Here is a 26,378-nt window from a genome sequence, read left to right on the forward strand (position 1 = left end):
ACTACTACTACAGTCGTCATTATAAGAATTACCTTTCCTACCATTCGTATTATTATCCATATTGGTATTGTTGTTAGTATAATTGCTGTTGTTGTTATTATTATTATTATTATTATTATTATTATTATTATTATTATTATGCCGTTATTACCCAGCCTGGCAGCCTGACCCACGTCACAGTGCAAGGCAGTGGACTTGGGCAACGCCGCGCACGACGCGGACCTGTGTGAAGCCACGCGGGCTCCTAATCCGGGGGCAGTGCTTCGGACTAGTTGGACGTGACCACGCCCCGATCAGCTGTTTCCTCAAGCGGCTCCGGTGTCCGCACGGGCCGACCCTCCCCGTTGCCCCCCCCCCCCCCACCCCCCACCCCTCTCTCCTACCCCGGTGGGGGTCAGAGCAGTCCCCGGTCGCCTCCCGGGTGAGCACCATGTCCCTGGCGGAGCGGAGCCACTGGTTCCCCACCAGCGTGCAGGTGACGGTGCTGCGGGCCAGGGGGCTCCGGGCGAAGGGCAAGGACGGCACCAACGACGCGTACGCCGCCGTGCGGGTGTCCGGGGAGAAGCGCGCGCCCTACACCACGGCGGTGGCGGAGAAGAGCGCGGCGCCGGTGTGGCGCGAGGAGGCCGCCTTCGACCTGCCGCCGCCCCGGCACGCGCCGGGCCGGGCGGGGCGGTGCGCGCTGCGCGTGCAGGTCCTGCACCGGGCGCTGGTGGGGCCCGACAAGCTGCTGGGGCAGGTGGAGGTCGACCTGCACCAACTCAACGAGGACCAGGCCAGGGCCAAGACGGAGTAAGTCTGACACGTTGACATCATATGTCTTTTTTTTTATTTTAAATATTCATTCGTTTGTTCGTTTACTCGTTTACTCGTTTACTCGTTTGCTTGTTTGTTTGTTTGCTTGTTTGTCTGTGATTCAGCCCAGTTTCCCTTGGAAGGTTACGACTGATGCAGTCACACGCTGGGCCACGCAGTTCAGTGACAAACAAGCGCCCCTGTGCACGTAATTACGCGTCCCTTCGTTTCAGCGACTCGAGATCTGCATTCAAAGTCCTACACAACATAGAGTGGGCGCGTTCTTTGACGGGGGCTTACTGCGGCGAGAGTATTATTGGGGCATGCACACCACTCGGGCGTTCATAAAGGCTCCTCCTCAGATGGAACAGTTGAAATATTCTCAGTGCGCTTTGAGTGGGATTAAACGTGTGTGTTATGTTTTTATTTTGAAGAGAGCTCGATATTCGTTGTTGTTGCTGTTGTTTAAAGTACTTCTCGGCCAAATGAGTGCAGCCCGTGTCCATCACCAGACTAACGACTGAGGTAACGTCTTTTTAACTGTCGTGGAGTAAATATAGAAATCCTTTCACGAGTTTTTTTGGGGGGGGGGGTTTTCTTCCCTTCCAAGTTGTACTTTTGTCACATGCGCTCTTTCATCAGGTTTAGGAGAATAACAAGAGCGTCGCCTCAAACGAACAAAAAAAACCCAAAACAGCAGAAAATCTCATTTTCCAGAAGCGGCTTGTTGGTCGTCGACGTAACCCAGAATGCAGTTGTGTTTATACAGCCGCAGGCAGTGTGAACCGAAACCGACCCCGACGTAGGTTCATAGTAAATGCAGACATCGGGACAAGAAACAGCGCCAGGACACTCAGTAAGTCACAGTGGACCACCAGTCAACGGCGGCGTCCGTCCTCCCTGAAGAAACGGCGCCCGATGAACGCCGCTCAAAGTTGAATTCTCTCTGTGTTTGTTCGTACCAGGGAAGAGCATTTTTCGCGCGCCCTCCTTTCTTCACTCAAAACAAACCCCCCCCCCCCCCCCCAAAAAAAAAACACATTTCAAAGGGCGGCGTTCCCGTGTCTGCCAGGCTCAGCTAATCCACTTTACTTACGTCTGTGGTTTAATCCCCCCTCCCCTCCCCTCTGACCTCACATTCCTGTCGAACGGCGGAGAAAAGAAAAACAAAACGGTCGAGTGTGCCGGGATCGTCGTGGCGAGCGGTGCCGCTGTCCAGGCTCCGTCATAACGTGAGCTTTGGTAGTAATTGAACAACTACATTCACGCATTCCCATGACTATATTTACACGTTCTCTTAATGACGGAATTCCGTGGATTAATCGTAGATTCCTCGCTTTAATGTGATTTGTTGATCTCTGTTCGTCCCTGTTTGAGAATAAACTTGCATTTGCACTCCATCTCGGTCGCCCGCCGGCGTGAGACCTGCGGCGCCGCAGCGAAGGAGGCCCGTCTCTTACACCTCAGGCCAGTGTGCTCTGTGGATATTTTAGGAATGCCGCGTGGAATTCGACAGCACGGCGCGGCGATCGCGTCACCGAGGTTCAAGGCCGGAGCTCTTTCGCTCCCGGGCGACGGGCAGCGGGCGGCCTGGATCTCGGGAGGCTCGACGCGACGTCCCCGGCGACGCCAGCACCAAAGCTCCTTTGGTCGGTTCCCCGGCGAATCGAATCCCCGGCGTCGCTTGGGCCCGCGCGCAGCGTGCGATCTCGTCCCATCTCGTCCCATCTAATCGGGTCCAAAGGGGGGGAGAAAAAAATGAAATGGGCCGCGCAGAAGCCGGAAGACAAAGCACAATGCGCGCGATGGGAGATGGAAAACAGGCGAGACCGGGCGCGTGACGAGGGAAAAACAAGACGGCACTGCGGGCCCCGTGCACCCGGGTCGAGGAGAAGAGACGGCTCCGAACCGTGGATCTAGGCGACATCTTATTATGATCACAAACAAAAATGTTACATGACAAGCTTCAATACTGTTATAAGGAAGTTGGATAGCAACAATCCACAAATACATTACAATCCTTTATTAGTGCCACAACGCGGAAAATCGGTATTTCACCATCCTCGTGAGTGACGCCTCCAGGAGCAGTGGGTTGCCATATAGAGGCGCCCGGGGAGCAGTTAGGGGGCTGAGCGTCTTGCTCAAGGACACATCAGCACCCTACCAGGTGGAGCCGGGGATCGAACCGGCAACCTTCCTTCCACCTCCCCCTCAAAAGCTTGTTCCCTGACCGGGAATCGAACCCGGGCCGCGGCGGTGAGAGCGCCGAATCCTGACCACTAGACCACCAGGGAAGCGCGTCTCTCAGCTCGTCGGGGGAATTCCAAACTCTGGGACATCTGACAGTTGCATAATACACGCAATACAAAAAAAAAAAAGGAAAAAAGAAAAGCACGGTTGATGCAGAGATTCAGAGCCGGGGATAACTGCCGCCATTTAGAACGCTATTAGGGGGCTGTTTCATGTCGGCTGTACGCGATGTGCTGTTCCAAAGCGTCATTTGCGACTCATTTGTTCCGCCGCGTCACCCTTTCCAGCGGGGCCGAGGTTGTCGTCGCCGTTTTTTTCTGAGATTTCTGTTTAGGCAAGCGAGGAGGTCGAACCCAACGTTCCCCATGGTAGTTTCTGTCTGCTTGACATTTTGTAGAACAGAACAAAACTGCACACAGAGCGAGGTAACGTGACGAGGGAGGCTGGAATCGGGCCACTCTCTCTTATCGTGGTGTTTTTACTTTTTTTTTTTTTTTTTTTTTTTTTAGGCCATTGCGGGAAATCTCCTGGCTGGAGGGATAAGAAGTATTTTAACACGCAGATTGTTAAGTCACGCGGCGTCCCGGTGCTATCTGTGGGGGGCAGCAGCAGGAGCATGACAGACCCTGGTGTGCTGCTCCTCACAGGGATGGGAAGTTCAAGGACTGGCTGTTTTGTAACTTCCCCCATTTGTTTAAATTGCGGCCGCGTTCTGCTTCTGTTTTCCGACTGAGAAGCTCAACAGGGTGTCAGCGGCCGGCGGTATTTCAACAGCGTGTCACGGTGTGTCATAACCGTTCTAGAATAAAGCGGCGAGGCGAGGGGTCATTAATTCGTATTCCCAGTGGAACCGCGGAGAAATAGTATGTGATGATAACTGAGCGTCCTTACCACCAAACCAGTAAATACACTCTCCTTTTTGGGATTTACGTGTGTTTTTCTGCCATAGTCTTTTGACATTTGGCTGGCACATGAAGACATTCCAGGAAGCGGGCGTTTCCTTTATCAGTGTGTACGTGTCAGGCGGCGCTAGCAGCATGTGAAGAAGAGGAGCGCAGAGCAGGAATCCCCGCATCATGACCGCGGCAGCACACTGATCTGGGCTGGGGAAACGGGCGCAACGATTTCCGCTGTGTTCATTTGGGTAGAATTAGTAGCTTTTGTGAACATAAAGTAAACGTTGGCATACTTTATATTTATGAAACACACACACGCATATGCGCGCATACACGCAGAAAAAGACATCTTAAATATCAGAAATGTATTTCAACGTCACAAATACAAAGAGAAAGAGATGTAGCGGTGTTGTGTGATATTGTATAATGGTGGCGATGTTCGTCGCTTTGCCACCGATTTTGCAGGAAATTCCATCCGACGACATGCATTTGCTGTATTTGGAATTATTAAATATAAATTGTATGAAATTGAGGCTAGTCCCTCTCTGCTCTCACGAGCCTAAAACATGAATTATAACATTTGTTTTATACATTTTTGGGGGGGACTAGAGGGTGCAAGGCTGTTTTTGTCATTTCAGCTTTCACCTTGGTTGCCTGGCGGATAGGAAATGCAGTCACAGCACTGCACTTTCAGTTTTTTTGTAACCCACTTGTTGGCCACCCCCCTCTCTTCCCCCTCTCGGTCACTCACACACTCACAGACGTCCCTCATTTCCTTCCAGAAATCCAGACTTCAGTAGGGTTTGTTTGTTCAGGGGGGGCAGGGGGGTGAGCTGGCGACCTCATGTTTTGCTTGACAAACATTTTTTTTTTTGTGCTGACTTTCTTTTTCATTGTTCCATTTAATTAAACCGCCAACTGCCAACTTCAGATTTTTTTTTTGTTTTGGGATTTCACTGTATGGACGCAAAGTTTCAAAACTGCGATCGCATCTGCATGGGGTGAATGAAGGGCTTTGTTGATGCAACTCGGGATTGAACAACTGTCGATTGGCTGCTTATTAGAGATGGCAAAGAAGCTTTCCTGCCGGGGCGAGGTGGAGGACAGGTTCTCATCGTCTGATTCCATCTGCCCATGTGGTTGGTTCGTCTCTGACCATTAAAAGGAACTTGTTGTTGTTGTTGTATTGTGTTTTTCATAGGGGATTATACAGTACCCCAATGCTTCAAACGCCCAATGATTCCACAGCTGAGTGGCCCAACAGAGACAAATATCCATTTATATCTACAGTAGAATGTTGACTTGAATTTGATCCTTTTAAACAAAAAATGACGTGTAGTTTAGTCGCTGTTGGCCAATTATTTACCATCAGTGTGATCCTTTTTGCAGCACGAGCCTTCTAACAGTGTCTTTCTCCACAGATGGTTTAAACTGATGGACAAAGCTGGGAGGCCGGACAAAGACAGAGGGGAAGTGCTCCTGGACATCCAGTTCATGAAAAACAACATGACTGCCAGCATGTTTGACCTCTCTGCCACCGAAAAATCCAGATCGCGGCTGGGGAAATTTAAGGACAAAATCCGTGGCAAAAAGAAGGAAGGCCTTTCGGACTCAGCCTCGGCCATTGTGCCAAACTTCAAGCAGGTTATGACGGACAGCGAGGAAGAGGAAGAGGAAGAGGAGGGGGGCGACGAATGTGAAGGTGATGCAGAAGCCAAAGAGAAAAGGAAGAAGCACAAGCTGAAATCTTTGTTTTCTCCCAAGTCCAACCTGCAGAGGAACTTGTCCCAGTCCATGTCCGTGCTCGGTCCCCTGCCGGAGAAGAGCTCCACGCTGGGTGGAGGCCTTTCCTCTGCATTGCACGGCGAAACATTTGAAGGTCAGGAACAGCAACATGAAACCTAGTCTCACCCCAAGGCTTGTTTTTCACATGTTTTCTTCCAAATAGATTCTACAGTGACCCTTTATGCAGCCTTGAGCTGTAGTAATAATAATAATAATAATAAATAATAAATAATAAATAAAAACTATAATAATAATAATAATGATAATAACTATAATAACTAATATGCAATTCAAAGTGCTTTACATTGATAGAAGGTAATTAAATAGCAGTGATATAAAGGCAAACAAGCAAAATGCATTTCATAAAAATTACAAAATATTATACTATACTATAATATAGTTTGGGTCATCCATTTAGACATGAAGAATCATTCCTGAGCAAATTAATTTCAATCATTATTTCTCTTGAATTATTGGTCTGGAATTATTAGTTCATTATTAGTCTCTGAGCACTCCAAGCAATTCTCAAATAATTCTGAAATTAATCTTCATAATAGATTAGGGCCCTTTCTAATGTATTATACAGAGACATTGAAGGATGACTATTACTCCCATCAGATCTCGCTTGAATTCACTTAATTAGTAGTAGTTGAGTAGTTCTTTCTTACCTTTAGATTAATTAAAAGTGCTTTATTTTGCTGAATGTTCCTTCTTTTTTTCCGTAGGTAAAAAGAAGTTCAAGTTTATGATACATAAGCGCTCGGGCAGCTCAGACGCTAAAGATTCCCAGCCCCCCGCCGCCCTTTCTGAGCGCTCTGCCCGCGGCTCCACGCTGGCGGCGGGACACACCAACATGTGCATCAACGGGAGCCATGTGTACGACGAGGCGCCCCGCCCTCGGCCCCTCGCCAGCTCCACCTTCAGCCTGGCCAGCTCCGGCCGGGGCTCCATGGAGGACCTGCACAGAGCCGCCAGCGATGCCCGCTCCCTTGGAGCAAGACAGGAGGATGAGGAAGCAGAGGAAGGGAAGAGAGGCCTAGCGGACATGACGAGGAAGGAGGAGGAGGAAGAGGAGGAGGAGAGAAAAAGGATGGAGGACAAAGAAGAGAGGGAAAGGAGGCAAGAGGGGGAGATGAGGGCTAGGAAGGAAGCAGAGGAAAGGATCAAGATGGAGAAGGAGAGAGAAGAGGCAGAGAGGAAAATAATAAAGGAGGAAGAAGAGAGGAATAGAATACGGGAAGAAGAGAGGAAAATGAGAGAGGAGGAAGAAGAGAGGAAAAGAAAACAGGAGGAAAGGAGGAAGAGAATACTGGAAGAAGAAGAGATGAAAAGAATACAGGAAGAAGAAGAGCAGAAGAGAATACAGGAAGAGGAAGAGAGTCAAAGAAAACGGGAAGAGCGGAAGAGAATACAGGAGGAAGAGATGAAAAGAACACAAGAGGAAGAAGAGAGGAAGAGAATGCGGGAGGAAGAAGAGATTAAAAGAATACGGGAGGAAGAAGAGAGGAAGAGACTACAGGAAGAAGAGAGGAAGAGAATACAGGAAGAAGAGAGGAAGAGAATACAGGAAGAAGAAAAGAGGAAGAGACAACAGGAGGAAGAGATGAAAAGAATGCAGGAGGAAGAAGAGAGGAAACGAATACAGGAGGAAGAGAGGAAGAGACTAGAGGAGGAAGAAGAGAGAAAAAGAATAGAGGAGGAAGAAGAGAGGACGAGAATACGGGAGGAAGGAGAGAGGAAGAGAAAAAAGAAAGAGAGGAAGAGAATGCAGGAAGAAGAGAGGAAGCGAATACAGGAGGAAGAGATTAAAATAATTCTGGAGGAAGAAGAGAGGAAGAAAATACAGGAGGAAGAAGAGAGGAAGAAAATACAGGAGGAAGAAGAGAGGAAGAGAATACAGGAGGAAGAAGAGAGGAAAAGACTACAGGAAGAAGAAGAGAGGGAAAAAATAAAGGAGGAAGAGATGAAAAGAATACAGGAGGAAGAAGAGAGGAAGAGAATACAGGGGGAAGGAGAGAGGAAAAGACTACAAGAAGAAGAGATGAAAAGAAAACAGGAAGAAGAGAGAAAGAGAATACAGGAGGAAGAGAGGAAGAGAATACAGGAAGAAGAAGAGATAAAAAGAAAACAGGAAGAAGAGAGGAAGAGAATACAGGTAGAAGAAGAGATAAAAAGAAAACAGGAAGAAGAGAGGAAGAGAATACGGGAGGAAGAGAGGAAGAGAATACAGGAAGAAGAAGAGATGAAAAGAAAACAGGAAGAAGAGAGAAAGAGAATACAGGAGGAAGAGAGGAAGAGAATACAGGAAGAAGAAGAGATAAAAAGAAAACAGGAAGAAGAGAGGAAGAGAATACGGGAGGAAGAGAGGAAGAGAATACAGGAAGAAGAAGAGATAAAAAGAAAACAGGAAGAAGAGAGGAAGAGAATACGGGAGGAAGAAGGGATTAGGGTGAGCAAGGCAGAAGAGGAACGGATCAGGGGGGAGGAAGCCAGGCAGAGGAGAGAAGAGGCAGAGGAGGGCGAACGATTGAGGGCGGAGGTGAAGCGAGCTGAGGAGGAGAGCAAAGTAAGACGGGATGGAAAGGAGAGGCTTCAGGCGGGGCCAGAGAACGGCCAGGAACGAACGGGGGAGCAGGAGGGGCGGGGAGGAGAGGGAGGAGCGACAGGTGAGACAGCCGAGGGAGGAGGTGAAGAGGGAGGCGGGCGGGGCGGGAGGGGGTCAGAGGGCGGGAGGAGTGAAGAGGAAGCGGCCTCCACCAACCCCTTCGACGACGACTCGGACGGAAACCCCTTTGAAGACCTTGTCCACCCTCCCGATGAGCCCAGGTGAGCCCCCAAAATGATAGTAAGGGATAATGTACAGCCCGCCGGTCATTATCCCAAAATACCCCCACTCTGAAGGGGGTTGTTTTGCGATACAACCTGTGTCATTATCCCAAAATACCCCCACTCTGAAGGGGGTTATTTTACAATAACGACCGACGGGCTGTACATAATCCAGCTTATTGCACAGCTAATTCAATACAGTACATTGGGAGGGAATATTGATTTGAAGTGTAACTAGTATGTCTAGTTTAAGAGTAACTGATTGTTTGTAATGGAATGATAACAAGTTTTTAAGTTGATATCATTGTAACGGCTGCTCAGGGCGGAGCACACACACACACACACACACACACAGGCACGATAATTATGTTGCATTCCATTGGACGTCGGAAGTCAGTAATTCAGAGTTGGCAGATCCGACTTCCGATCTTTTCGGGGGAAAACGCCGTCGCCTGCTGTAGTTAGTGTTTGTATGGCGAAGCTCGGCAACTAAAACTGCAGGATCGTTTGGATTGAAGTTGGTTCCAGTCGAAAACGTATAAAAAGCGACGTCGCTGGGACGTCGGGTCTGTCACCTCGGCCGAGCGATCCGCCCCGAAATTCAAACTTCTAATTCCGACATTGGCCAACGTACAGTAAAAGGAGGTCAGACTTCTCTGAGGTTGGGGCTCCAAAAGGAGCACAGCATTATATGTGACCATCGGAAGGATCATGACACATTATTTGGTGTCAGGGTAAAGTTGACCAAAATGAGGACCTTATTTGTGGGTAGAGGATAAACTGATTTTTTTCTAATTCAGACTGACTAATATACCAGAGCAAAGAGTTGTAACAAACAGTACAGTACTACCTAATATATCACTAACACCCTTCCCGACGGTGGAAGGAATCAATATATCACTAAGTCTCTTCTTAAGGAATGTATTCATTTTGGCAAAATCATCAAAACAAGCCTAATACCGTTTTCACACCAAAATTAGCACTAAAAATAGGCGATTGACACCTTTCCCGTTGCCAGGAGAAATGACGTTTTTTTTTCTGCTGCCTCACGTTTCGTTTGGGAACAAAACAGTAGAGGAGACAGCAACTTAAACAAGCAACGACATAAAACTGTAAAACTTGAACAAAAAAAACACAACTTTTTTCGAGCCGTTCAAAACAGTCGGATCGTTCGCGAACGACCCGACACTACAGTCGAAGCAGCGTGGTGCAGCGGCTATCCGGTGCGCGTACCCGTCCTTCGTACAGCCGGGAGCGGCTTGGGGGGCTGCTGGAGTGGGTCGAAGCCTGGGGTTCGCCACGGTGCTCCCCACGGTGCTCCCCACGGTGCGATCCCCACACCCACAACATTTCATGGTCCTGCATGCGGCAAAAAAGCCAATAACTTCTGATTTTGGATTCTAAATGGGATATGGAACGCAGCTTGCAGAATTCCACGCATGGATTCATCAGGTTATATTATATTGCTTTTGACACGTTGGTGAAAAATGCCGGGGCATTTGGGGCAAAATGTCTTTGGAAATCCAAAAAGCCATTAACGTGGAATATTAGACATTTTAACTTTGAAAGGCGACATTGATTCTAATAGCTGGAGCTAAAGCAATAGCAGATTACCAGTTTTAGACGCGACTAGAAGGAATGAGAGTAATTACGTAAAGTGAATGTGCTCCGTCTTGTAAATGTGATTTATTCATTAATACCTAAGACTAATGAATTATTCCACAGTACACAGCCCTCAAGTTGTGAAATGTTCACAAGGAGGTGGCACAGGAACGGACGCATCATTTTGCCTTTATCGCCCAAAATGAAAGACCCGAAACCAGCCAGCCCGTGAAAAGAACACCAGTTCAGAAAGAGAAGAGAAAAAGAGCAGAGCAACAAGGTGGTTGTAAATCATCATCAAAGCAGAGCGTCGAACATTCTGGCACAGCGCTGTTTTTAATATCAGGGACTTGGAGGTAGTTGGTAAACAACTATTAATTTTTTTTAATTTTGCCAATTTCCGCAATTTTACTGACCCCCACCTGTTATTAAATACAAGTTCTTAATAGTTATATATTACAAAGGCTATTCAGGGAACGTACACACACACACACGCACACACACCCAAAAAAAACCTGCACAGAGCTTACGAACAAGTCAGCTTTGTCTCTTCCTCGTCTTTTTACTTCCTGTGTTTCTCAATCTTTATCTTCCCCAAACGGCTGCAACTTGGGCCGCGCCGCTAATAATGCCTTCCGGCCTTAAGTCACCCTCCCAAGTGAAACTTATTCAATGCAGAAGACCGTCCCTTTTAACTTTTTCCAAACTTTTCTTTTTTTCTCTCTCATTCATTATTGAGACTTGCTGTCGGGAACCTCAGCCTCAGGCTCCACGGCCGCGTTGTCGGGGAACGACGCGTCGGCGGCGTGAAGGGTCCCGTGACTCCGAAACGCGGGCGTGGTCCGTTCGTCTGCGTCTCCGTTTGTCAGAACAAAAAAAGCCTCTTCCCCCTCGAACGTTCCGCTTTGATGCACGGGGACTGTTCGCCACGGAGATTTCCTCCCCATCTTTCATGCGTTGGTGTCACGTTTGTCCCCCTCCCCCGCGTCCTGCAGAAGACCCCATCACCTGCACCGGAGCGGTCGAAAGGAGTTTGACCTTAAAACCAGACATTTGTTTTATGTGTTACCGCAAAAGTTCCTGTGATGCGCACCTTGTTTATAAAGTTGGAATACGCTGCTGGCAAGACTGGAACTCAGTCTCACAGCAGATTGCGCCTCAAAGTTTCTAAACAGGTTGATAACAAGCCGCCTTTTGGTGATTCTGCCGAATAAATCAAATCAAAAGATAAATAATCATAAATCAAGCGCGCGTGTGTGTGTGCGTGCGCGTGTGTGTGTGCGCGCCCACCTGCCTGTTGGGAAACGTATTTGAATGTGCCCCCGTCTTTCCCTCTGGTCTCAGGTATTAAAAGTGAGTGAGGGTGATTAATGAGTTGGGTTTTCAGCGTTAAGCTGAATACTAACAAGGTTAATTAGCTTAAAAGCATCTTCTAGAATAATAAGCCGTGTTAGCAGAATGCTAATATTATGGGCTGCATGCCCCATGAAGGGGAGTATATAAGCGCTTGTAGAGCATAGTCTTTGTAACCACATTTCGAGTTGTCTTAAAAAAAAAAAAAAATTCTAAAATCTAACCAAGTGCTTTGATTTTCCAGTATCTATTCGGCATGTTTATATACTCGCCTTTTCATAATACGACCTTACTTACAGTAAATATTAAATATTAACATAAACTTTTGCACAAGTCCTCAATCTCCCATGAGCTAATTTCTAAATGACATTTTCAAACACCGGTTTAAAACAACATCGCATTCTTAATTCTAGTAAATGTGTATAAACAACATTCATCTTTGTGGGTTGTGTCTTATGATATTGTAAGAGTCGCCCCTGAATCTTGACGTTAGTAGAGAGAAGTTTTGTATTTGATTTCCTTTTGCCTTTGTTAGTTTTGCCAGGTGCAAATTCAAAATATTCCAACATTGTACTAATATATATACATATATATATATATTTTTCCCCCGCTGCATTCTCCTCTTCTTGCTCCAGTTATCCATCACATTTTCTGCCGTCCAACCCGTTCTCGCAAAACTCCGACTCTGAGACCGCGTCCTCGGCCGCCGACCTTTCGGAGAAGAAGCGGCGCGCCCCTTTGCCCCCTAGTGCCCCCCGCCAGCGTCCCCAGACGTCCGAGAACCCTTCTGCTGCCCCGTCGGCGGAAGGCAAAAAACACCCTGTCCCGAAGCCAGGCGCCGACAGGAAGGAAGCTCCTCCAACCCAGCAGGGCAGGCAGGCGGCGCCCCAACCTCCGATGAGGCGCGGCGCCCAAAAGCCAGCTCCGGCCGAGCAGAACACACCCGCAGACAATCTGATGGGTGTGAACAAACAGCTGAGAGGCGGAGAAGCCATAGTGTCTCACGGTTCTCCCCGGGGCGTCGCGCAAATAATCGCAGCCGAAAAAGCCGAGGATGTCCAGGTGGTGACGAGCCAGAGCGCCCAGCCACACAGTGACCATCGAGACGCCACCGGAGCACCCAGGGCCCAGCACAGGAAGGGCCCCGCACCGTCTAAACCCGATCCTTCGTCCGGGGGGCGGAAGATGGCGGCACCGGAGGAAGACGATCAAGCGGGCGGCGGCGCCAAAGCAGTCTCTTCGTTGGGGTCGGGGTTGAACCCGTTTGAAGATGACCAAACTGATGATGGTGAGGATGATGGCGGTGATGACGATGGGGGCTCTCTATCGAAATCGTCAAAGGCGGTCCGGGCCCCGCCACCTCCCGTGACGAACACGATGAGCTCAGATTTATCACTCGACCCAAGCAACGGCCGCGAGGCAAAAGGTGGAGCCCACGGATCGGACGAGGTCTCGCCCGGCGACAGAGCTCACCGGCCTCCACGCTCCGCCCGTTCCCCCTCATCCTCGCCCCCTCGCCCGACGACCAGAAGTCCGTCGTCCGGCTCGAAGTCCGAGAGCGTGAGAGAGGAACCGGGTGCAAACCGGGCGTCGGCCTCACGCAGGTGAGAGAGATTTCGACGCCTCGGGCGGAGCAGTGTTGGCTCCGTACATCCTCATTCGTTTGATCGATCCATTCATTCATAATGCTCTCATTCTTTAGCGGCGTAGTATTGAGAAGCCGGGCTTGCACGTGTTTTTGTTCCGTGGTTCTTCCTGCATCGCTCTACACCTTTCGTTGTTTGTTTCCATTTCATCAAACTCTTGCTATTGTTGAGAGAAGCCAGGATTGTTATCATTGGATGCCATTATATTGAATGTTTATGGTTTCTTGCTCCTCTCTGGAATATGTGCAGCGCGGAGGCAGGGCCCCCATGTCGATTATCCTTTTCATACTTTTGTGTTTTTACATTCACGTGGTTGATTCAGCTCACAGCCGTGTCACTAATCTCCATATCTCGGTTTGGCTGCGCCAATTAATTTCATCAAAAACAATGAATTCAAATCCCCTTCTAGCTCCGGCTGTATCGTCAGGACCCTATTCCCCCCCGGAGGCTCTTCTGCGTCATTCCGCTGCTCTCAGTTTTCTCTCTCTCTCTCTTATCGTGTTGTGCGCAGGTCTCATCCCGTGAAGCCCCTCGGCCCGGCGGATAAGCCGCGCCCTTCGCCCGTCCGCGGAGGGAAGGAGGATAAGACGTCCGCGGGGCTCCTCGGCGGCGTCCATCACAACGCGGAGGTACTTTTTCGCCGACGTGCGGGGGGACAGATAAGAGGAGGTTCCAGGTGAAGGGTCAAAAAAAGTGGGGAAAATATCAGCACAAGACGTGTGTCGTGCAGAAAACACGTTGGGATTTCGATAAAGGATTGAGTTCCGTAGGTCTGACAAGTAAATGTCACCAGCACCGCTACCCTCCAGTACCTCTAAACCCCTCTTCTATGTCTGTCGCACTTAAAAAAAACAGGGTGATAATGTCGTCGTCTCTGTATCTTCCCCAAAGATGTTGTGTCACGAATAAACATCGTCTGCACTCTATCTGGTGATTTAGGGAGGAGAGGCGAGGACGAAAGGTCCGTACTCGCAGCTGACCCGGGAGGAGCTCATCCGTCTGGTGCTGAAGCAGCAGCAGCGTCTGGCCGAGAGGGACAAACACATTTCGGAGCTGGAGAAGTACATCGACAACCTGCTCGTGCGTGTGATGGAAGAGAAGCCGAGCATTCTGATGTCTCTGAGTGCTCTCAAGAATGACAGATAGGAAACTGATTTGACCGGCAACACTTACAGTAACTGATCTGATCTGTCCTACAGTATTCACACTAAATAATCAGTGCAGCACTATTCAAACTTATGCAAGATTTGACATTGAAAGCTTGACGTTGAGGGACCAGAAACCACAGGATTTGCACTCTAAATACGTGGGTAATGGTATTTGTTCAAAAGTTCAATACCAAAAAAATGACGGGTTGGAGCAACAATTCTTTTTTTCATCCACCCATGGATTAATAAAGTCTTATCTCATCTTACATCTAAGATGAAAGAAAACTTGAAGCAAGGATCATTATTTAGGATTTAAACAAAATCCCTTCAGGCCGTATGGAGTCCGCCTTAAAGAATGTTACGTAAGAATTTTACCTCAGTGTTACATGTTATATATTTTTGCTGTCAAAGTCACATTTGAAATGAAGAATTCCACGTGAAATAAATTTGATGGAGGAATTTATTTGGAAGAAAAGCATATGCATAACCATCTCGATTGACTAGATTATTTGAGTCTTCATTTTCATTACAGGACATACATTACATACATAACAAATTTCTATTAATATTTTACAATCCTTTGTAATATAGACTGATTTTGAGCAGCACTTGCAATATATTTAGCATAAAAAAACATTTATTTTCAATTGTAAAAGCTAGCAATTTTGTAAATGTTGTGAGGTGTCTTGTATGTCATGTGCAAACTAATATCATGTACAGTTTATTTGGACATACCCAAATGCAATGTCCAACATATGCATATACAAAAGAAAATCATCTGATTACTGTTTTATAAATCAAAATAAATAATTGCGTGAATGTATGAGACTTTGTCTCCCCCCCCGTGTGTACTTATTTACATGTCCTGCCTTCATGTTTTTGTCCAATGTTTCTTCCAGTTATTATTTTAGATTGCAGTTCCTACCACTCTGGAATATTTGGGAGTCCTTCATGTATGTCTGGGTGCATTGTCACAACCTGGTTTGGATGGCATTTATATCATAGATTCTTTTTTTACTTTCTTTCTCTCTTTCTTTCTTTCTGTCTATTACCTGTACTACCCTTTCTAAGCCACAAACTCTTAACAAATATAACTCGTAATATCTTGGCTCTTTCCAACACCTGCATCATCGATGCATCAACTTTTGATACATACACACATACATACACACAAACAAACATACATACATAGAAATAAAGCAATGCAACTAAAAAATAAACCTCTATGTCAGGAATGTTGTAATAATAATAATAATGAAAAGCTTTCAAGGAACACGTTTGGTTGAGTTTGGTTTGAGATTCTGATCGCTGACGGATCTCAAAAAGCGGAACCGTTCTTCCGAAGCGTGTTTCCGCGGACGCATTAAATCGTCCCACACACCAGAGCAACGTCCATTGGTCGTCGCGGTGTGATGGCCGCGGCTCACTGAAGTACGTTTTCTCATACTACGTTCCGAGTACTTCAGTAGTATAACGCTGGTCGCTCTGTGTTCACCGCTGAATGATGGCGGGGTCCGGCTTGAGCTGCCCAGATTGCGGCTCCTCCAACGTGGTGGACGATGATCTGTACTGCCAGAGCCAGCGGGTGTGTGAGGACTGCGGCTCCGTGGTGTCGGAAGGGCGGCTCACCACGGACCGAGCCGAAGGCACAGGTAGGGTCTTCATAAGAGTAATTGGCAATCTCATCTAACTATAAAAGCAGTGACTGTATGTTGTATGTATGTCTGGCCTTCGATTATGACAATCCATCCGCTCTACTTCACACTTGGCGTGTGTGTTGCTGTGTCGAATCGGGTGCAATTTAGACAGACACGTGCAGTATTAATAAACAAGACACGTGTGATATTATTAAACAACAGACACGTGGGATATTAATTAACAACAGACACGTGGGATATTAATAAACAACATGCGAGCGCTGATCTTTGCTCAGCAGCGGGGCGGGGCTTCAGGGCTTTGCGACTGAGTGGCGGCCTGCAGGGTCGGGCAGATCAAGCAGCCTTCACATTCTTGTGGTGTGGTTTTAGCAGTCGCACCTGCCTTGGTTCTGGTTAATTGGAACCTGGATCAGTTAGAGCAACAGGTGGATCTGAGCCACTTTGACAAGGGCCAAATTGTGATGGCTAGGCGACTGGGTCAGACTATCTCGACACGGCAGGTCTTGTGGGGTGTTCCCGGTGTGCAGTGGTTAGTACCTACCAAAAGTGGTTCAAGGAAGGACACCCGGTGAATCAGCGACAGGGTCACGGGCGAACAGCACACAGTGCATCACAGATTGCTGCGTATAGGGCTGCGTAGCTGCAGACCGGTCAGAGTTCCCATGCCGACCCCTGTCCACCACTGAAAACTCCTACAATGGGAATGTGAGCGACAACTGGACCATGGAGCAATGGAAGAAGGTTGCCTGGTCTGAAGAATCATGTTTTCTTTTATGTCATGTAGAAGGCCGGGGGTATGTGCGTGGTTTACCTGGGGAAGAGATGGCACCAGGATGCACTATGGGAAGAAGGCACGGCGGCGGAGGCAGTGTGACGCTCTGGGCAATGTTCTGCTGGGAAACCTTGGTCCTGACATTCATATGGATGTTACTTCGACATGTAGCACCCACCTAAACATTGTTGCAGACCAGGTACACACCTTCATGGCAACGGTATTCCCTGATGGCAGTGGCCTCTTTCAGCAGGATTATGCGCCCTACCACACTGCAAAAATTGTTCAGGAATGGGTTGAGGAACATGACAAAGAGTTCAAGTTCCAAATTCCCCAGATCTCAATCCGATCGAGCATCTGTGGGATGTGCTAGAACAACAAGTCTGATCAATGGAGGCCCCACCTTGTAACTGCCAGGACTTAAAGGATCTGCCGCTAACGTCTCGGTACCAGATACCGGTCGTGGGTGCGTGTGTGTGTGAGATGAATGAGAGAGCCATTGTGATTCTTTTGATTGTGGAGTTTCTCGTATATGGGCTTTACGATGGCCATGTTCACAATTAACTAATCAAGCATTCAGCTCATTAGTGTCACACCGAGCCAATCAGTTGCTGTTGAGATAGTGGAATGTGTGCATCAGGAAACCATGAACGAAAAGAAGAGCAAAATTAAATTCTGATTAATGGTGAAGATGAATTTAATTAATGAAAGTATTGTGACCACTGTTTAAAAAAAAAAAAAAAAATTTAGACAAATTTATTAATACTAATAATTTGAGATCATTCAAGCAAAATGATTGACGAGGAATGGTTGTGATCCCTCAAAACCGAAAATTTAAATGATAATTTAATATCATCTTGTTTGTCTTGTTTTATGTTGCCACGTATTTGTTCAACTTTATCCGGCTCAAATTCAACATTAATTTTTATTTTATTTCTTGTAGATGTTGCATACAACCAGACGACAGCTGTGGCCAAACAGCCCTGTCAAAACCAGATAAAGGGTGAGTTCCTTTCAGTTTGGAATATTTTCTCTGTTTAAGATATATAATGTTGCATTTGGGTCAATTTAACATGTCCTTTGTTGTTTTTAACTATAAAATATATTAACATAGTTAACATTTTACCGCCATCTGACCAGGGCTGCAGCGGCTGCGTGCCTTTTGTCGGATCCTCAGGCTGAACATGGAGGTGGAGGAGCTTGCAGAGACCTTCTTCAGACAGGCCTACAGTCACAAGAGCTTCATCAGAGTCAGCCTCCAGAAGAAGGAGGCTCTGGTCGGCTGCTGTGTGCTGGTCAGCTGCCGGCTGCGCAACTGGCCCATCGCCATGGGATCCATCTGCTGCATGTTGGAGACGGACCCGGGGCTCGTCGGAGGCGTTTATCAGGAGCTGGTGAAGTCTCTGAACATCGAGGCTCCAAGCGTCGGCATCACCGACATCCTGGCGGCCCACAGCCAGGAGTGAGTGCACTCGACACTGCCTTTATGAAATGCAATGCATGTTGTGTTAACTTAGAATTGTTGTTTTTGGCTGCACAAATTAATTCCTTACTTTTTTTTTTTTTTTTTTTTTTTTCTCCTCCCAACTCAATATTTTTACTTGGGGCTCCAAAACCTGGTGTCTTAAGTTTACAGTTTTTGCAGCTTTGTGCGATTATTAAAAAAAAAACCCCAAAGGGTTCGGAAAGAAAATAGTTCCACCCTCTAGACCACCTTAATAAATGATGCTGGTGTTTCATGATGCAGATGTTATCACTCGCTTGTTAGGGAAACAATAACAGGAAGCTCTTTAAACGTAATGAAAACATCTGGGAATGAGCGGGTTTGGTGGCGGGTGAATGTGGCACAACTTCAATATTCTACTTCAGGTAACTTACTGACTCTTAGAAATGTGGTAGACTAAAGTGACAAAAGTTCGGTAGAGCGCTAACTTTCTTTGAGTCATGACGTCTTATTTCTTACAGTGGGTTAATGAAAGTGAAATTAAATTGTCAAGATGCACTTTGTGAATGAGGAAAAGGAAAAACCTTAAGTTAAATGACAACAATTGTGTGCTAATGAAACTGGAATTGATAGCAAATGGTTTTAAATTGGCAAAATTGACTCAAATATTACTTGTTTTTTGAAATGGATGCAACTTTTGAGCTTCGAACGAGGTTATTGGATAAATATTGATGTGAACAGACAAATTTGCTTTGTGTACAAAAAAGAAAGCAGCTGCTACTTTTTCTAACATGATTCCAGATTGGGGGGTGGGGGGGTTAACTCAATTTAAGAATTGATCTGCCCGTTCCGATACAAATGTGCTTAAAACCGCTTCACTTCGGCCGTGCTATTACGCCCTCTTACGCCGAGACTTGTTTTTCTTTGCCAGCTACAAAATCGGCCCTCTCCACGTTCCCGAAGAGCTGGCTGAAAACGCGAAGGACTTGACCAAGCGCGCCGTGTCCCTGGTGGAGCTGGCCGGGGACTCCTGGATCGTGACGGGGCGCAGGCCCGTCCCCATCATGATGGCATCGGTCTACCTGGCGTGGCAGTCGCTGAAGCCGACCAAGGCCCGCCTGAGGTTCTCCCTGGAAAAGTTCTGCCAGCTGGCCAAGGTGGCGAAGTGCAGGCCGGCGCAGAAGAGGGTCGGCGAGATCAAGGCGGTGCTGTGCACGCTGGGCGGGGAGATCCCCTGGCTGCAGGCCGAGGTGACGCCGGCCAACGTGGTGACGGTGGCGGGAGACATCCTGGACAACAGGTACGTCCTGATGAGGCGGGCTCTGAGAACTCACGAGAAACTCCTCCAGGCCGAGGCTCAGACGCGGCAGACAGAGGACTCTCCCGTAACCCAGGTTGACGCTCCCGACCCGGACCGGAGGGCGCCGCCCCGCCAGGCGGAGCAGGACCCGGGCGAAGCAACCGCCGAAAACGCTCAGGAACCGAGCGGAGGTGGCACCGATTCGGAGCGAGGCGACGCCGAGGCGGATCAGGGAAGCCGGGCCGCGCCGCCCAACTGGGGTAAGAGGTTGTTGTTCGCTCCCCCGTGTGTAACCAACCCGAAAATCAGGAGGGTGGAGGCGCCGGCGCAACCTGACGTAGACGGCGACGCGGACATTTCGGACAGCGAGATCGACACGTACATCCGCACTCCCCAGGAAGTGAGAGAGTTTGCCCGGGCTGGAAAGGTGTTGATGGAAACTCAGGATGACAATACAGCTTCAGACTGATTTTGTTTTATTGTTTTTATTTTTTTTTTTCGTGGTTTATTTGTCCGTAAAAATAAAGTCCTCTCTGAGCTTTAAATGCACGTTTGCACCTGGAGTACTATTCTAATAAAGTTAGTTAGTCAAAACATTGATTTAAACCTTGAAATGTTTACATTTCAAGAAAATGTGTTCATTTCTTTGCTTTTCTAACATTTACAGTTGACAGTTCATATTTTTCAGTTTAATTTGTTGCTCATACGGTTACCATTAAAAAGTGAAATAAAATTATTGAAATTCTTCCCGAGAATTATTCCCAATAAAACTGCTAAGTAAGTACATAGTGAACAAAAGCAGTCGCTGGCATAATAGATGCACTGACCTTCACATGTCATTTGCAGCCATGGAAACGTTTTACATTAAAGGTCAGAACCATCTCCCCATTTTCCTGGAAAGGAACGTTATTGACAAATGCTCTTCTTTTATTTTACGAGAGGGCGTGATTAAAGGTTTTGTGACAAAGAAGCAGTACCCTGTCAATATAATGAAATAAGCCTATATTGAATATTCATGTCTTTTTTTTTTTTTTTAAGTGTAGGACACAATCTGTTTATCAATAAAATGACTTCCAAGCCATGCGCCGCTGATGACACCAAGAAATGATGTGGATCAATCACAAACTGTCTTGCGGTGGCGTCAGGGAGTGTTTTGTAAGTGGCAGTTTAATAGTTGATTTGAAATCTCCCATTTCTAAAATGTGCCGGGTTGACAATCAATCAAGATATTTTTCATCTGCCCCATCATTCAAATATATCATTTTAACTCAATTTTGCTAACACACATTTGTACAGTAATCTCCATAGTAATTTCTCCAATCACACTGACAGACAAAACTAGATGAAGACAATGTTTTTATTTTATTAAAATGTCACAGTTACAAGGTTATGTCCAACAACAACATGCTGCGTTCTGCCAGAACAAGCGGAGCAGTGGGATGAAATATTCACCGAAATTAAGGGATAAACTTCAAACATTTCAAATGAGTTTTCCAAGAGAGTAGAAGTATCTTATTAAAGGATTCATTGAACGGGCTCATTTCATTAATCCACACAGACAAATTCATAGCCATAGTTTAAAAAAATGACGTGTTTAAAAACAACGAGTTCGAAATACAGGATTCATTTGGAACTAAACCGAGGAAAATCCTGTGTTTGATTTCAACATTTTAGTTTTGGGGTTTTCCCCGATTCTGGGCTCGGTCTCTTAATGTTCCAGTTTCCTTGCACTTCAATTCACAATGACAGGCGCGACGTGCAAGAATTTCCTTCTATCTTAAATATTGTCTTTATGCTGTCCATTATAAGTTCTGATGAAAGTCGTTCATAAAATGTAATTCCATTCTTCCGACATCTATTTCTCACGTTATGTCCATGTCATAGTTATTGTACTTTGATAACAAAACCACTACTTACAATTCCCAAACATCGATGGAATGGCCCTTTGAATAATGTGAGGGTTATAGCATTGAACTGTAGTTACATTCATTTAAGAAATTTAAGTAGCACTTAACAACTTGACTATTTAAAACTATAAAACCTATGAACTCGATATGTAATGGTTAATTTGAACATTTTTGGAAGCGGATAAAGATAATTTGAAGAAGACGAAGGTGGTTTGGCATTGTGAACAATGAAAATCGCTTGTTGCATTTTTCGGGCCCCTAAGCGTCAAATCTGTCCCCTGGATGGGCGGCGGTTGAACAGCCCTGTCCTGGAGGATCCTCTGATGGTGTCGTGCGCGCGCAGATCTTTTCCCAAAGTGTGTGACGGGGCGTCACAGGAAGCCGGCGGCGGCGCAGGTGTTGGCGGGCATGGCGATGCTGCGGTGGCAGGCGAACATCTTCCTGAGCTCGGTGCGGAAGCGGTCGTGCAGCCAGGCGTAGAGGAAGGGGTTGCAGCACGAGGAGACCATGGCGCACAGGTGGCACAGCAGCTGAATGAGCAGGAAGTGGCGCTTGTTGATCAGGTGGATGTCTACGTCGCGCAGCACGTTGAACACATGGATGGGGAGCCAGCAGATGGCGAAGGCCGCCACCACCAGGGCCACCAGGCGGAAGATCTTCCTCTTGCGCGCCCTCCGGGCATCGGCCTGGTCCTGGCTCCTGTTGCCTGGGGCCACACAGTTCCTCAGCTTGATGGAGATGCAGAGGTAGGAGGCGCACAGCGCCGACAGCGGCAGGACATAGGTGACCAGGAGGGTGCTGTAGGCGTAGGCCAGTCGCTCCTTCTCCTGGTCCAGCCAGAACTCCTCGCAGATGGTGAAGCCCTCCTCCTTGAACTCCACGTAGTAGGTGTGGGCGACTGCCGGGGCCACCAGGCCGCAGGACAGCAGCCAGATCCCGGCCAGGACGTAGGCACAGGTGGCCATGGAGGTTCGCTTCTTCAGGGGATGCACGGTGGCATAGTATCTGGAACGGGAGGAGAAACATTTTCTATCCGATTGGAAATAGATTAGTACTTATTGTATGTACCAGTGACGTGCGCTCAGGATGGGCATGATACAGAAGGCACTGCCTACCTTGTTATAATACAAGAACATTTGATTTATACAGTATAATCACATTAGATTATATCTTTTTCATTTTAAAATTACAGAATCAATTTTTCTTTGGATGATTAAAATAATGAATGAAATAATAATAATGAAATAATGAAATTTACTCTCTGTAACCAATACTGCCACTTAGCGCCTGGCACTGACTATTTTTTTTTAATCTTTATCTGGTGCATAGAGCACATTTTGAACATTCTGCACACATTGTATTTCTTGTTTCTTACTACTGTCATTTTTTTCACCAACTCTACCATGACAAATACATTGTATGTGAAAATCATACTTTGCCCAATTAGCTGTTTTGATTCTGGCTCAGATTCGGCTTTATAGTGGGAACCTCAAATGGGAAAACATTTTCTGAATTAGTAGTCAGTCATTTTTCTCAACAATGGAGAATAGATCAAAAACCCCTCTTCTGTTACTGATTTTCTTAATCTTTTGTTTTTGTACATGTACATGGAAGAACATTAACATCGGAAGATAACATGTACCGAAAAAACAGATGCTTTGTATTGATGGATCACATCTTTGAGCATTTCTTTTGTTGGAACGGCTCCACCCACCTATACACAGCAATGGCAGTGAGAGTGAACACCGACACATAGACTGTGACGGGCTGGATCAGGAACACCAGATAGCACGTGAGACGCCCGAAGACCCAGCCGTGCGGGTTGAAGGCATAGGCCAGGGTGAAGGGAACGCAGGTGGCGCACATCAGCATGTCGGAGAAGGCTAAGTTCCCGATGAAGAAGTTGGTGACGTTGTGCATCTTCCGGCTCCGGCAGATGACGTAGAGCAGCAGGTAGTTCCCGAACACGCCCACCGCCACCACCAGCACGTAGCACGGCACGATGAGCGGCTTGAAGGTCTGGAGCAGAACCACATCCGCAAACTGGGAGCTGTGGTTCGGAGGGGAGCCGCTCTGGACCACGACCTCATAGACGGGCGGGTCCTCCGTCTGCTCCCTCAGCGCAGAGGGAGGTGTGAGGCCGCTGCCATTCCCGTCCATGGCAACGCAGTTTGCAGGTCAAAACTGTTCAAAGGACACAAGATAGATAGATAGATCTCAGTTCAGACTCTCAGGTGGGTTATCTCCCAATTAGGGGGCTATCTGTGTGGAGTTTGCATGTTCTCCCTGTGCTCACATGGGTCTCCTCGAACATAAAATAGGACCCAAATTAAAGACATGCAGAATGCTTTCCTGGATCCACCACCTGGAATTGGTCCCCAGGCGCCAGCGAAGTGAGGGCTGCCCCACTGCTCCTGGCGGCCCGCGCAGGAAGGAGGGCTGGGATGGGAGAATACGCAGAAGTCCAATTCCTTTATCACCATTACCTGTGTGTGTGTGTGTGTGTGTTCGGGGTCTTCACTCCCTGCACATGTGCGTTAAGTGCATTAGCACCCGAGAGCAATAAATAAATCTTCTTCATAGATGGACATTTTGAAAATCCCTTCCTTTAATTGTTCCATTGTGACAAAGATAGATAGATAGTCTGGTTTTATTTGAATGTCTTAAATATTGTACAGCTATAAATTGAAGTGCACCCTAATTTCAGGATTGGGTCTGAGGTGTTGATTCACACTCAATGACACTTGCCTTTGTGAAGAGCCCGTGCCAAAGAGAAAGTGTTAATATCCTGCCGATAGTCTTTGATTTAACACCTACACATGCAAGAGCATACACACGCACACACGTCTATATTTATATTTAGCTCCCTCCAAGCCAATCGCCTTTTAAATTAGTTGCGATTTAATCATTTGCGATCGACGCGCTTTTGCCATCCGCTCGCCTGCAGTTATAATAGACGTGGCAAATTTCGTGTACAATGAACGGCAAGCTGTGTGTCATGGCCTGTTGCATAATACCAATCTATATGTGACCAAAGCAGAGCCCTGGAGTCAGAGCAGAACAACGGTACGTTTGGATTGATTCGGCAGCACTACTGGTTTACTGTGGCGCCCTCTAGTGGTTGGTTTGCATTCATAGCGCGCCATTCCCATGTAAGTGAATGGGACGTGAGTGCATTTTTATGATTTTATCTCCAGACACTCTTTTAAGGTCTAGATGGATGTGTGCTCTTCCTAGATATTATCATCCTATTTTTTGTTTATTTATATGTGTGTAAGCTATTTATGGAAGAGATCAAAAAAAGAAGTAATCAAGTAACTGTACCCAGTTTTAATAAAGAAAGAAAGAAAGAAAGAAAGAAAGAAAGAAAGAAAGAAAGAAAGAAAGAAAGACATAGAATAGAGATTGACCTGTTTCAATATGAATGTTCATGATGTTTAATGTGTTAAGTTGTGGTTTATTGGATGATTATTAGAGATTGTTCAATCATTCACTTCGTGCACAATTCTTAATGCAGTAAATACATTATTTGCAAAATTACCTGCTAATGGTATATTTCAAAGCCATTTGCAGTAAATATGTTATAGTTAATATATACACATCAAGATAAACCTTAACAATGCAGATATTACTCTGTAATTTCCATACATTCATATGTGATTAATGTCCAGTAATATAATTGATTTGCCTGATGTGTTAAGCATATCAGCAACAGCAGAAAACGCAAATGCGTCACAAACAAAAAAATAATAATCTTATTTTATCACATTTCGCGTTCTCTGTGTGTTAATAAATTCACAATAAATGTCTCACTGAGACCTCTCTGCAACTTGTTTCTGATTGGAGAAAATTGAGGTGTCACCGACCTACACCAGCCTCCGCTGTCATTTTTTATGGTTATTCAAATAGACATGCAACTTTAATTGGTAAACAACAACTGCAACTGAATCTACACCCAAAACACTGGAAAGAGCCTCAATACGATTTTTTTTTTTACCCTTATTGAACCAGAACATTGAAGTTGTCAAATGATGATTAAAAGGATGGAAAATTGGCAATAACATCACACATCACACTAGAAATAGAAATATGTATATATATATATTTTGTCTCATCATCACAAAAGGTAAATGAATGGAATAATGTTAGATATGAATATAAATGTAATGAGTCTACACCGAGTGGGAAACAGCTGCAGAACTGAAATCAAATTAAAAATTCCCAAAAACACAAAGCAGAGAAAGGGCTTCACCTGGTTTGATGAAAGGTTCCGCAGTATTTAAAGATGACAAACTCCGCTGAGAACGGATCTTCTCCTCCACAATGATGAGACGGTTCATTATGCTCCTTTAAGAGAGAGAGAGAGAGAGAGAGGGGGGAGGTAGGCGGAGAGGGAAAGAGAGAGAGGGAGAGGGGGGGGGCAAGGGAGAGGCGGGGGGCGAGAGGGAAGAGAGGGAGGAGAAAGAGGGTGGGGAGGGATCATTCATTTTGATCAGACTTTCATATTTGTTTTGTCATGCTGAGGATGTAAACATGTCCTGGACAGACTGCTTCCATTTTAACGGTCGTGAACCGCTTATGAAAAACTCTCTTTTTCAGTGCTTGTGCACATACATCTGGGTCTCGGGGCAACTGCCCACACCCAAAAACCCTAAAGCCCCCAACGCTTTATGAAAAGCCCCTGATCGAAAATACCCCCCGCATGGTGTGCTCTGCGCCCCGGTCGCTCCCTCTCTGACGGTACCGGCTGTGCTCACGTCCCGCCAGCAGTGGTGTGCCCGTGATCAGCACGCAAAACAACGTGTTTTTATTTTAAATGTATGTTATTTTGATTTTACTCCGTTTCCTTATGGAACGAAACAAGCAACTCTGCATAATGGCGACACTCCCCCTCCAAGCAGTTCAGATTTGTCTCTCACTCCTACGTCCAGTGGGGGCTCATGAGAATAACACCGCCCCTCATCCGAGTATCACCACCCAGGTGCACCTTCTCAAA

At 46.6% G+C, this 26,378-nt stretch overlaps 3 protein-coding genes across 3 annotated transcripts; 2 read left to right on the forward strand and 1 right to left on the reverse strand.

Annotated features, from left to right (window-relative positions):
- Window positions 1–430: 430 nt before the first annotated feature.
- Window positions 431–15,023, forward strand: LOC307243013 (uncharacterized protein; the record flags this gene model as incomplete). The annotated part of the gene is made up of 6 exons (XM_080017663.1): window positions 431–792; window positions 5,363–5,820; window positions 6,452–8,552; window positions 12,143–13,111; window positions 13,665–13,782; window positions 14,093–15,023. 6 exons carry the CDS (start codon window positions 431–433, stop codon window positions 14,297–14,299), a joined length of 4,215 nt encoding a protein of 1,404 aa, XP_079873789.1. The 3' UTR covers window positions 14,300–15,023.
- Window positions 15,024–15,805: 782 nt separating this feature from the next.
- Window positions 15,806–20,490, forward strand: brf2 (BRF2 general transcription factor IIIB subunit; the record flags this gene model as incomplete). Its single annotated transcript, XM_080018463.1, has 4 exons — window positions 15,806–15,953; window positions 17,675–17,734; window positions 17,872–18,193; window positions 19,107–20,490. 4 exons carry the CDS (start codon window positions 15,806–15,808, stop codon window positions 19,942–19,944), a joined length of 1,368 nt encoding a protein of 455 aa, XP_079874589.1. The 3' UTR covers window positions 19,945–20,490.
- Window positions 20,491–21,753: 1,263 nt separating this feature from the next.
- prlhr2b (prolactin releasing hormone receptor 2b) lies at window positions 21,754–23,542 on the reverse strand (the record flags this gene model as incomplete). Its single annotated transcript, XM_080017664.1, has 2 exons — window positions 21,754–22,387; window positions 23,097–23,542. 2 exons carry the CDS (start codon window positions 23,540–23,542, stop codon window positions 21,754–21,756), a joined length of 1,080 nt encoding a protein of 359 aa, XP_079873790.1.
- Window positions 23,543–26,378: the final 2,836 nt, after the last annotated feature.

The sequence above is a fragment of the Zeus faber genome (genome assembly GCF_960531495.2).
Source record: "Zeus faber genome assembly, chromosome: 17".
Classification (NCBI taxonomy): Eukaryota; Metazoa; Chordata; class Actinopteri; order Zeiformes; family Zeidae; genus Zeus; species Zeus faber.